This window comes from Epinephelus lanceolatus, chromosome 15, assembly GCF_041903045.1.
Source record: "Epinephelus lanceolatus isolate andai-2023 chromosome 15, ASM4190304v1, whole genome shotgun sequence".
NCBI lineage: Eukaryota > Metazoa > Chordata > Actinopteri > Perciformes > Serranidae > Epinephelus > Epinephelus lanceolatus.
Window position 1 is genome coordinate 7,419,351 of NC_135748.1, and position 12,707 is coordinate 7,432,057.

The following is a 12,707-nucleotide window of genomic DNA, read 5'->3' on the forward strand; positions in this document are numbered from 1 at the left end:
ACTTGGTGCTATCATCATTGGGGAGATATATCATCAGGAGGAAAAGCGCCGCAGAGAGGGCATCACAAGGAGTGAAAACTTTGCAGCAATCACTAATCCTGGCATGATTGAAACTTTTTTTCATGTTCCTAAGATGAACTGGAAAAAACGTCCAGGCCTGCAGGAGCTGATGGACAGCTTTCAGTCAGGTGAGTAATACCGTCAGTGTCGTCTCTTTGTTTGCTTTTACCGAGTGACCTAGCATACCTGTCCCAGAGCCAGCTGCAGCTGTTGCTCACCGGTGTATCCCTCCACGCAAGATGTACTGACCCCCTACAAGCGCCAAGATATCCATCATGTTGTCTCAATATGAAAATGATAGAGAAAGGGCATAACTCCCAAATCGTCGGAGTATTCTTTTCACATAATAATGCGGACTCAACAGATGACTTGTTAACTGTTTATTCCTCCTTACACCGAATGTACACGGCTGCTTCTCATTATTTCCAGTAGCACAACAACGGTTACTACATTACCCAGAATAACTTGAGGCTCACACTACTACGGTAGCCTTAGTAGCTCAAAATACACAACAGATTAGATTAGGTCAGAACAGAAACACGACAGGAGAATTTACTGAGTAATTCTGCTGTTTCCACTAATTACTTGGACTGACCTGACGTTAGTTAATCCCCTCGCTCTCCAAAACAAATGCATGCGGTAACTGCCGGCTGCAGTCGGAATTTTATGACGTGTCATATGTGTCATACCACTTCGACCAAAGGGGCGCTATAATCAACGAAAACGAAAAGTTCCGCACAGCTGCTTTAACCAAACACTGATGAATCCACACATTGCAAAGGTGGGGGAAAAAAACAAAAAAACAAACAAACACGTATCATAATCTAATTCTTGATTTTAGCAGCCTGGACATTCTCGAAACAAACTGACCTCTTTGCAGCATCATGATGGTCAGTCAGAGTTTGTTCCACCACTGCTGCCTCAGACAGCTTCCAAACAGGTCCCGCTGCCTTCTGGGTAACTGCTGCCATCAGAACTGCTTCATCTCAGCACCGTGAGCCTCCCAACAGCCAGCAGATCCAGGTTGCTGCTGCTTAGCTTCACCCATTCATTTGTACAGTGCAGAGCCCATAACTGCAAAAACACTACACTGCCAACAGTGTGGCAACAACACTGAGCGCAAATGGTCCATGTTTCTAATTATACATGTGTTTAATCAAATTAAAAACACAGTTAGCAAAACAGGTAGCAGGGAAGAGGTCAAAGGTCACGGACCGGGAGTCTGTGGACAACAAGATCGAGGTGACATCTGCATTGTCAGATGTGGTATAGGCAGTATAGGCAAATGTTAAGGGTGCCGTCATCCAGAGGGGGCGCCACAAATGGGGGAGGAAAAAACAAATAAATAAAAAATGTTTATCTTTTTTACAATATACAGTACAGGCCAAAAGTTTGGACACACCTTCTCATTCAATGCGTTTTCTTTATTTTCATGACTATTTACATTGTAGATTCTCACTGAAGGCATCAAAACTATGAATGAACACATGTGGAGTTATGTACTTAACAAAAAAAGGTGAAATAACTGAAAACATGTTTTATATTCTAGTTTCTTCAAAATAGCCACCCTTTGCTCTGATTACTGCTTTGCACACTCTTGGCATTCTCTCCATGAGCTTCAAGAGGTAGTCACCTGAAATGGTTTTCCAACAGTCTTGAAGGAGTTCCCAGAGGTGTTTAGCACTTGTTGGCCCCTTTGCCTTCACTCTGCGGTCCAGCTCACCCCAAACCATCTCGATTGGGTTCAGGTCCGGTGACTGTGGAGGCCAGGTCATCTGCCGCAGCACTCCATCACTGTCCTTCTTGGTCAAATAGCCCTTACACAGCCTAGAGGTGTGTTTGGGGTCATTGTCCTGTTGAAAAATAAATGATCGTCCAACTAAACGCAAACCGGATGGGATGGCATGTCGCTGCAGGATGCTGTGGTAGCCATGCTGGTTCAGTGTGCCTTCAATTTTGAATAAATCCCCAACAGTGTCACCAGCAAAACACCCCCACACCATCACACCTCCTCCTCCATGCTTCACAGTGGGAACCAGGCATGTGGAATCCATCCGTTCACCTTTTCTGCGTCTCACAAAAACACGGCGGTTGGAACCAAAGATCTCAAATTTGGACTCATCAGACCAAAGCACAGATTTCCACTGGTCTAATGTCCATTCCTTGTGTTTCTTGGCCCAAACAAATCTCTTCTGCTTGTTGCCTCTCCTTAGCAGTGGTTTCCTAGCAGCTATTTGACCATGAAGGCCTGATTGGCGCAGTCTCCTCTTAACAGTTGTTCTAGAGATGGGTCTGCTGCTAGAACTCTGTGTGGCATTCATCTGGTCTCTGATCTGAGCTGCTGTTAACTTGCCATTTCTGAGGCTGGTGACTCGGATGAACTTATCCTCAGAAGCAGAGGTGACTCTTGGTCTTCCTTTCCTGGGTCGGTCCTCATGTGTGCCAGTTTCGTTGTAGCGCTTGATGGTTTTTGCGACTCCACTTGGGGACACATTTAAAGTTTTTGCAATTTTCCGGACTGACTGACCTTCATTTCTTAAAGTAATGATGGCCACTGGTTTTTCTTTAGTTAGCTGATTGGTTCTTGCCATAATATGAATTTTAACAGTTGTCCAATAGGGCTGTCGGCTGTGTATTAACCTGACTTCTGCACAACACAACTGATGGTCCCAACCCCATTGATAAAGCAAGAAATTCCACTAATTAACCCTGATAAGGCACACCTGTGAAGTGGAAACCATTTCAGGTGACTACCTCTTGAAGCTCATGGAGAGAATGCCAAGAGTGTGCAAAGCAGTAATCAGAGCAAAGGGTGGCTATTTTGAAGAAACTAGAATATAAAACATGTTTTTAGTTATTTCACCTTTTTTTGTTAAGTACATAACTCCACATGTGTTCATTCATAGTTTTGATGCCTTCAGTGAGAATCTACAATGTAAATAGTCATGAAAATAAAGAAAACGCATTGAATGAGAAGGTGTGTCCAAACTTTTGGCCTGTACTGTATATCTTCTCACCCCACTCAATGTCTTATGTGTGTCCCACAAAATGACCAGTGCAAACTGAGCAGGATGGCGAGCCAACTGTTTGATATCAAAGTAATGTCACAGCGCCCTTTAGTGTGGCAGTTATAAGCCCTGTGACAACCAACCCCAGTCTCCCCTACTTTGTCGCATTAGTTATCCGAACTAGATTTCTCCCTTCAGTTTCGTCCAGTGTGAAGTAATTGGTTGGTGGCTTGAAAAGCTTTACTTTTAACTTCTTCGAGACTATGGTTTGCAGAAACCTACAATGCCAACATTTATTCTGGTGACTGGGTTGCCAGAAAGAGCCAGGGACTATGTTATAAACGTACTATCCAACATTAATTATAGTCAAGGAGGTTAGTGGGTAGCCAACTGGAAAGATTTGTGGGGTCCTTGGGGAAGCTGTGGTGGTGCAGGTGTGGTGATTGTAAGAGCTGAGGAAATCCTTCATTGTCAGGAGTTCTTAAAGAAGCTTCACTGGGAGTTCCTGAGGTATTTAGATATAGAGATGTTACCAGGAGTGGCAGGAGGGTGTGAGGAATCATTTTATTTCATTCACTAACAAAATAACAAAATCTGAGTGCCATCATGACAATAGCTGACAACTAATGGTGTAACTCTGCTGCCAGTGTTCTGACGAGTTAAATGCAGAAGAGTTCTTCTCCATTCCCTTCACGCCCTGCAGTCGGAGCCGAAGCCATTTCAGCTCCCGTACAGCGTATCTTATCTCCTCTCTCATCAGTTAGTCGTGCGTTGCATTTTTTAATGCATTTTCTGGGATTTTAAACAATTAATTAAGTTGGTGTGCAGCCCGTGACGCGAAGTGAATGGGATCCGCTGCTGCCTGGCGGAGCTCCGAAAATGCGCATCTCCTCAGACGTGCTTGTGTTGCATGACGCTCTCTCTCTCTCTCTCTCTCTCTCTCTCTCTCTCTCTCTCTCTCTTTCACACACATACACACACTCACTCTCTCTCTCACTCCTCCGGCTTACTAAAGGTGACCGGGGAGCCGCGCTTGCTGCTCATTATTTAACGTCTCCAAATTGAGCGGCAGCGGGAAGGCGAGCCTGACGCAGATCTGCTCCGGACACTGCTGCGTCTGCTGGAAAAAGCTGAGAGTGCTGCCGGAGGGTGGTCTGTCTGTGTGTATTGACATCCACAGGGGCTGGGAGGATGTATGTGCCGCTTCATGCGCCAACCTCCACTCTCCAAGTGAAGTCTCCACACCTATAGGCTGTTTTTTTTCCTACCCCCATCGCGGCTACATTTTCATCCAAATTGGTCTCACCTTGCCACTGACGCTTGGATGTTGATAAAACGACGCGCATGCGTTGCTCTTGGAATAATTTTGCAGCCTAAGTTGCATCCCTGAGATCTTGTGTCAAAGTCGTTGGCAGGATCGGAGTTAGTGATGTGGACTACTCTGGACCGCGGATGCTGGGGGGTCTGCTGCTTGTCCCTGCTGGCGACTGTAGTCTGCGGGGCGCAAAGGTGAGATCTGATAATAACATCATGTGTCATGAGTTGTTTCAGACAGGCCCCTAAAACATGTCCTAGTCCTGAATTGCAATGTTCTGTCCACAGCGCCAACGAACCTAGCAACATGTCATATGTGAAAGCCACCGTGGACAAACTGCTGAAGGGCTATGACATCCGTCTGCGGCCTGATTTTGGAGGTAAAAGCCGCCAGTGTTCATGGAACTAACATGTGATGCTGAGGGCTGCTGGGGTCTAATGCGTACTAACACTCCGCTGTCATATTTTCAATAGGCGCCCCTGTGGATGTTGGCATGAGCATAGACATCGCCAGCATTGACATGGTGTCTGAAGTCAACATGGTAAGTTACCTATCCACATCCTCCCGAGGTGCGATGCGGTATGAGACACAGGCTGCCTCCACGTGACAGTTTTTCGGGCGAGTTTTTCAGCGCAGTCTCCAACAAACAAGAGAGGAGAGGAGAAATCCGTGTCAGTCCGGTTCGCCTCTTTACTTGGTGCAGCGCCGCTCCTGAAGCAAACTAAAAAGACCCCCCCTCCCCTCCTCCTCCTCATCCTCCACCTCCTCCTCCGCTCCCTTTTCAGCACCATGGAGAGATCCGCAATGTGTCAAAGCCAATCCGTATGCATCAAGTAGCCTACTTCCCCGCGGTGTCACAACCGGCGGAGGCTAAGAATTAAAAAGACAGAGAGAGACAGACATGGAGAATGAGATGAGAGAGGGCTGTTTAGTGATTCCGCGCACGCATCTGCGGCCGCAGCATGCGCGGAGAAGCCCGGTGTCAGAGAAGCCCGGCTAGCGGCGGGGGGAAACGGACTCAAGAGGAGGGGGGAAGACAGAAGAAAATAAGACGTCTGTGTGCATGCTTTGGCCATTTTTTGGCCTCAGTGCAGTAATTACATAACGGCTGTCAGTGAGTCAACAGGAGGAAGGAGGCCCAGAAAAGCAGAGTGTCTGCAGAATATGATTTGACCACTTAATACAGGGTACAATGCAGCGCTGCCAAGGTGCCCAGGGAATACACACCAACAGTGTTTTATAGCAGATACAACTGTGTGAGGTCGGCCAGACAGTGTGTGTATACATCTACTAATACATAGGCCTACTCATAATGAGCATTTAAACTGTTGTTGCTTTACTGCAGCTTTAGCCCAGTCTCTTTCTTGTTACTTCCTTTTATCCTCCTGTTTAAGTCTCTTATTAGATCCAGATATACTGAACCTTTTTTTTGTTCATGAGAAATGGAGGCGTTATTTTTATATTTTTCTTATGTCAGCAATTCCCATCAAAAGACCCAAACCAGTGTGTGAGTTTGTCTGTCAGTGCTGTCTGACTTTCTCTCCCGTCAGGCACAAGCCCAGTCAGTTCCTACTGCAGACGCACATTTTTAAAAGCAGCTCACAAACACATAGTTTCACTTTAAAAAAAAAAAGGTTAATTGATTCCTTAAAACAGTAACAGCAAAACAGTATTAATACTACTAACACTTAGTCTTGTTTTGCATAGTTTTTGGTTTTAAAGGAATACTTCACCTGCAAAATGACAATTTGTATATCAGTTTCTTACCTCATGTTACCTTGAATTCATGAACATAACTTTGTTTTTACGCATGCCTTCATGGTGAATGGAGAATCCAAAAATGGCAAACATTCTTTATGAGTAGAAGTAAATGGGGTCCGCATTTAATGACAGCAAAACTTTATCAAAACATCCGTTTACAAACTCAATGCACATTTTTGGAAGTGTGGGACTTGGATTATAGTGCACTCCCAACTTGTCAAATACTGCCCCTTTGTCAAAGTACATCAGCATCAGACACTGACACTCAGAGGCACCCTTTGCAGTTGTATGAAATGCACTGGCTGGTAGCAGTTTGTAACACCATTGACAACTACGGTAGTATAAAGAGCGAGAAAGTACTATAGGGTGAATGGGTCAAACAAACTCCAGACTTTCACCCAGGAGTCCACTGTTTGTTTCCCTGTGTAACACCAAAAGTCAATTGAGTTATGTTAGCAACAGCGTAGTGCACTAGTATGTGTAGCATGCTACAGTAGTGACGTGTGTCACATGATGTATGTCATGTGACATTACAAAATGTTAGTAACTTTTTTTTCAAATTTTCTTTCAAAAAGGCAAACATCTCTCATAAATAGAAGTAAATGGCATTCTGGTTTAACAACATCAAAACTACATCAAAACATCCATTTACAAACACTCACACAACTCATGCAGTATAATACAAGTCTCATCTATCCAGTCGTATGCTCAGCATTTCCCAAACACATGTATTTTCACTAAAACCTTACTTTTTTAACAGTGCTGGGCAGTAGTGTCACTACAAGTAGTGATGTTCCTAACATTTCTCAGTGGTGTGGTGTGGTGTGGTAACATCACTAATTTCTGAGTCAAGTAGCTTTTCAGTAGTGAAGTTGATTAATTGACCGAGTAGCGTGGTAGTGTCCTCAAAAGTTACAAGCTTTTCCCAGGAAAAGCTTTGAAGTTCGGCAGACATTTTTTTCTATGGAGGCCCAGATAAAAGTAAGGATAATAAAACTGAGGATAACTAATGTGACTGATGCCAGCGCTACACCAAGGCATGAAGATGAGGGAAATACTTCTGTATGACATCACACACTAATTGTGCTTGCTGCTTTCGCTATTGGCTTTTCTTGGCAGGACCCGCGCTACTCTGCCTCTGATTGGCTACATTACACTTCTTGACATGTCCATCACATGTCTTGCCCATAGATTCTTTATATTTAGTGGATTTGTGGTGGACACCAGAGAAATAGACACAAGGGCTGAGAAAAAAGCTGACAGACAGAACAGTATTAAGAAGGAAGAGAGGTGAGGGAGTGACATACTGATGTCGCGTGTTATCTGTTCATGTTCTAATGTCCCAAAAAAGAAAGTTTTAATGTAGATCTGTTATTTTTATTGTTGATTTGGTGATTGTCTTTTATTTATTATGGTTTTATTGACTGAAAAATATATTTTAGGATTCTGTTTTTGAATTACTGAATTACTTACACTGAGTAGGAAGAGGAGAGAGAAAGAGAGAGGGAGTAATAGATCGACTGATGATGTCATGTTATTGGAGGACGTGTTCAAATGTCTTCCAAAAAAAGAGAAAAGAAGAAAGTCTTATTTTACAGTTAACAGTTCAAATGTACATTTTTTTGCCTGCCTATCTGTTTAGCTGACACTTTTTCTGATCACTGAGAAAACGCTGATTTGACATACAGTCAAAAAATCAAAGTAACTTTGCAAGTAGCAAGCTACCTTTGCCATTTTCTCAGTATATATAGGGATATATATATATAGTTTTGCTGTTAAGCCTGGACCCTTGATTACAGATGGTTCTTTTGCAGGTGCAGTATGCCTTTAAAGTAGCTGTCCTGCTCCATAAAGATGTAGCAGAATGGTGGTCACTGCTTGTTGTTGTTGTCCTTGTTTTAATGTGATGTCACATATGCTGGGACCAATCATGATGGACAGCACTGCCAGCAACCCCTGAAAGTATGGAGAGCTTAGATTTAGTAACAGGTCCTGAGCAGTGCCCAAATATAGTTCCAGAAACTTGTCCTCACAGTGGGAGCAGAGTGGCAGAAACAAAAGCAGAACCTGTGATTATGGATTCATGTTATGATATGCTTGTTAAATTCCTGTGGTAGCACGACGAAGACCATTGCTATATGATTTTTTCCTATAAGCTTGCTGGGTGTATTTGCTGTTTCAAAGTACAGTGCATTCACATTCAGCATAGGAATAACTGTTATGTCGTTGGAGTCTTATCTGACAGCCTGAAAATGCAATGTGTCATTTTGTCTCAGAGGCAAGGGCAGCTATCTGTATATTGAGACCAGTATTTTGCTAAGTGCTCCTCACTTTTAAACTATGCTGCCCCACAAAGGCTAACCACAGTAACTACACGTTTGGTCCAAGTCAAAAGGCTGACATCCATTAACCCACAACTAACCAGTTCATTTTTAGAAAAAAAAAAGACTGAAATTCAACAGGCCTTTCCTTTTACCCCAGTGCTCCTTTGACTCATTCAGCATTTCAAAGCACTATCCATTCAGAGGTGACAAAATTTTTTGTGTTGTAAATGTCCTGCTTTTTATTTTAGCTTCTGCTGTCTTTACTGATAACCCGGCAACCAGCTGCGTTAGCATGTGGAATTGTGCTCACAGGCCAAACTCAGTCTCCACTGGTTTCTTGGCCACTCTGCACTGTGCACCACCCTGGGTCGGGAGGAAGCTAATGGTAGCTAGCTATCTGCGCTGCTCATTTGGCAATTACAGTTGTTAATGCCGTTACGGTAGTAGAATGTGTTACTGCATAAACATTATTTCCCCTTGAGGGTGCCCCGGTGAGTAAGCAGCGTCATTTTGAGCCACAAAACCCTTTTAGCACTGTTAACTATGTTAGCACCACTAGCCACTGCTTAGGGTTGTAACAGAGCAGTAGAGGGTGGGCACATGTTTCCACAGCAATGCTGTTGGGTCAGGATGGTCTTACTAGCAGTAATGGCCAGATGAGCGGCGCTGCTAACACTAGCTCGCTCCCACTAGATTTGGGTGGTGTGCATTATGGTAAACTGTAGACTAGCAAAATCAACCTGTAGGCTGACCTGTAACCGGCCAAAAATATTTTCAGCTCTTAACTGATCAACGGTTGACGATTGACATCCTTATTACCTAGAGATCTGGGATTCTATCAGGTCAAGAAAAAACACAGTAAGCATATTACAACAAATTGTGAACGTGGGAATGAATGATGGCAAAATAACTGATAACGTGACAGTGACCACAGCAGGTTCAGTAATGCAGATGATGATGATGATGATGTCAAGTAAACTTTATTCAAGTCAAACCTGATGAAGCATATATTACACACAATAATACTTTAGAGGTGCTTAGAATTTTCTGTTTCTATTTTTAAAATAGACATCTATAAATAAAAAAAAATACAAATTGAATCTAGTAAGAAATAAAAACAGTTTTACTCATACTGAAAAAAGATGAGACACTCACTGCACTCTGCATAGCTGCGTGCAGTAACTACAGTTGTAGTGCATCTTTTGGGTCATAGGTCAAATCATCAATCATAGTTGTTAAACATAAAAATAACTGTATGAATACCTGTTAAATGAGTGCACAGTCAAAAACCTTTGAAGCCATTTTCAGTGTTAGTGTATTTACTGTGGTTAGCCTCTGTAGGCCGGCATGGATGTGAGTGAATGGTACTTGTGGTGTGCTGTGATTGTGAGCCTTAGCTATGAATTGTTTATCAGCTTGACTCGGAGCTGTCAAAATTACAGATGGGAAATGGATGGAGCCCAGTGCCGTGTTCTGATTGGACTGTGTTACCCATGCCTGTCTTCATAGGTCACTGATTGGACCGTGGTGCTCTGCCTCATTATGCATCTCAATGAAAACAAGGATGGGGAGGGCTTGTTATTGCTCTGTTTTATGGAAGCTCTTGGCATAAGTTGCCACTGGAGTCAGAGCCAAGCTTAACCAGAAGCCTGAATGATCTTATGACATACAGGAAGTATTGATTCAAGGTAGAAATCTAAAAGTGTGGCTTCAGGAAAGTGTAAAAGTGCAAATTCCTTTTAAAAAGTGTCTGTTTCAGCTCCTTCTTTTCTCTTCACTACCATAGAGGAGATATTGTAGATAGACCTTATCAGTCTAAATTAAATCCTGGTGCCAGGGGGAAATCTCATACACATAGAAAGTGACAAATTGAAATTTAAGAGTGAAAAATGTTGCTGAAACAGCAATGACAAAGTGCTCCATACAGAAAGACCTTAACAACATCGTATTTTCTGCCTCTTTAGCATTCATCACAGCAGATATTTTGACTGGTCAAACACACGTGTCCCTGCAATATTTATATCTATCCATTTATCTATTTTTTAAAAAGTGATCACATGACCGTGTGTAATGTGGAAGGGGTCATTCATAGTGACAAACTCACAGAGAACTATCCCAAACTGTGCAGTTCCCTCAGTTCTTTGCAACTTTTTAGCATCTTTCAGCTTGTTGTTTTGGTTCATTTTCACGGCTCTCACCAGCAGCGGCAGGCAGCTTTTTCAGCAGCCATTTTCACACAGAAATCGCACTATAGGGCTGCTACAAAGTGACTTCTTCATGATGCCTTTGCATTTTTACACAGTCAAACAACGACAGCATCATCCCACTCCAGTGTGTGATTTTAGACAGCATCACGCAAGCAAAAAAGGCATGACAGGCAACAGCAATGGCCTCTTGTGTGACACATAACATGCACGTCCGCAGCACTTTCTAAACAATAGCAATATTAGCATGGCAATAACAATTATTTACCATCCCTAATATATGGCCACTGATCTCGTCCTCTGCTGGGAGGGTAAGGAACTCCCGGACCTCATTGTTTTTCCAGTTTGCAGACATCTTCAGCTGCTGTTCTTCTCGGATATCAGCTACTTTTTAAATATCTTGTGGTGGGTTGCAGGCATAACAGGTCGTCAATACATCACACCAATGCAGCCCATGATCTCGTCCTGCCGGCCATCCCTTTTATACAGACATTGTTTTGGGGCTGTTACTACCTCCAATGCTGACTTATAGGTGAGACAACTCTGTCCCCTGATTCTGTGATAGTACCTTTTATACAGAACAGCAAGGCAGCATAACTGCGTGAAATTCCTGCCTTGAAGAAGCAGTGTGAAAGAGGCTAGTGAGTGATAAACCCTTGTACACTACCTGCTCAGTAGCAAACAGCAGACGGACACAGTTCGAGACTAGCTGGTGAACATAACAGAGCATTTTGCAGCTAAAGAGACAGGTGGTGGAGACCAAACGCAGAGCTAAAAGAGAGTGAATATTGCACTTACATTTATCAGATGGAAACAAACACAACTCATAATGGATGCTAATGTTGCTCTGAGTCCACTGGTTGTGTAAATAAGCAACTGTTTGCTAACATGTCATACAAACTTATTTCATGTGTTATTTTCAACTTGTTGAGTTCGTCCCCTCCAGCGTTATAAAGAAACAAGAGTGCTCTGATGCAGTGTTGTTGTAGTGAAGATTGGTCTTGGTACTGTATCAAGAACATATTTTGAAGGTCACACCTCAGAATCAATTGCATTTTTACTCCGTCTTGTCTCGGACACAGACAAAGAGGACTCTGAAATTTATATCAAGAGTGGTCAAGACCACAACTGTGGGGATATCACTGAAATGCCTGTGCATTGTCTGAATTATTCTCATCACTGTTATTGGATTCAGTGTTTCCCCATACAATAGTCCGTTTGATATCATACGAGTTAGCACCCCATGAATGACGTTACATACTTAACATAAAGTTACGTATTTGACAAACAGTTACTGTGGTTAGGTTGAGGATTAGACACATGATGACACATACCTTAAAATGGCTCAAAGTTCACACAGTTCCAAACTCTGGTCTTCTTGGGAATGTCACATGTTTTGTGACTCATTCATTGCCCCAACCGCTGCCTTCATTAGTCCTGTCAGAGCATTAGTCACATGATCGCAGCCTTCCCAAATACACTGGTTATACAGAAATTACTGGCACAGTAGTATTTAAGACTGGTACAAATTTTTTTTTGTGCATTAATTTTTGTAGGAGAACATACAAACAGTGCATGAGAACAGGCTGCTGGATGAAGAACTTCCTGCTTCAAATGCAACAAACAACTTGACTCATTCCTAATTAGAGATTTTTGTCACTGGTACCAGCTTTCATATTTCTCACTATATATACACTCATACATTCTCACATACTTTATATTTAGAGCAATAAAGAGGTAAATGAAGAGGAATCTTAAGTTTTATGGGAATGTGGATCTTTCAGATTAGCAGGAGCCTGTGCTTTGCATGTTCCACAGTTTATCCTAAGTGTGTCTTTCACTGTGGGACTCAAATTGATCTTGTCTTGGTTTTGATACCCTCTGGTCTTGGTTTTGACTCAGTCTCAAGTCCTCAAAGTCTTGGTCTTGTCTCAGTCTTGATACCCTCTTGTGTTGATCATGACTTGATCTACACAAAGACTCAAGATTTGGATAGCAGTATTTATTCAGAGACAAAATGACATGTAAGCTTTCT

General features: G+C 42.8%; 1 protein-coding gene across 1 annotated transcript in view; it reads left to right on the top strand.

Moving 5' to 3' along the window:
- The first annotated feature begins 4,103 nt into the window (after positions 1-4,103).
- Positions 4,104-12,707, top strand: part of gabrb1 (gamma-aminobutyric acid type A receptor subunit beta1) — a 101,206-nt gene continuing 92,602 nt past the window's right edge. The window contains exons 1-3 of the mRNA XM_033643432.2: positions 4,104-4,577; positions 4,671-4,762; positions 4,857-4,924. Of these exons, the coding sequence (XP_033499323.1) occupies positions 4,498-4,577; positions 4,671-4,762; positions 4,857-4,924 (240 nt within the window). The 5' untranslated portion in view covers positions 4,104-4,497. The remainder of the gene's footprint in view (positions 4,578-4,670; positions 4,763-4,856; positions 4,925-12,707) is intronic.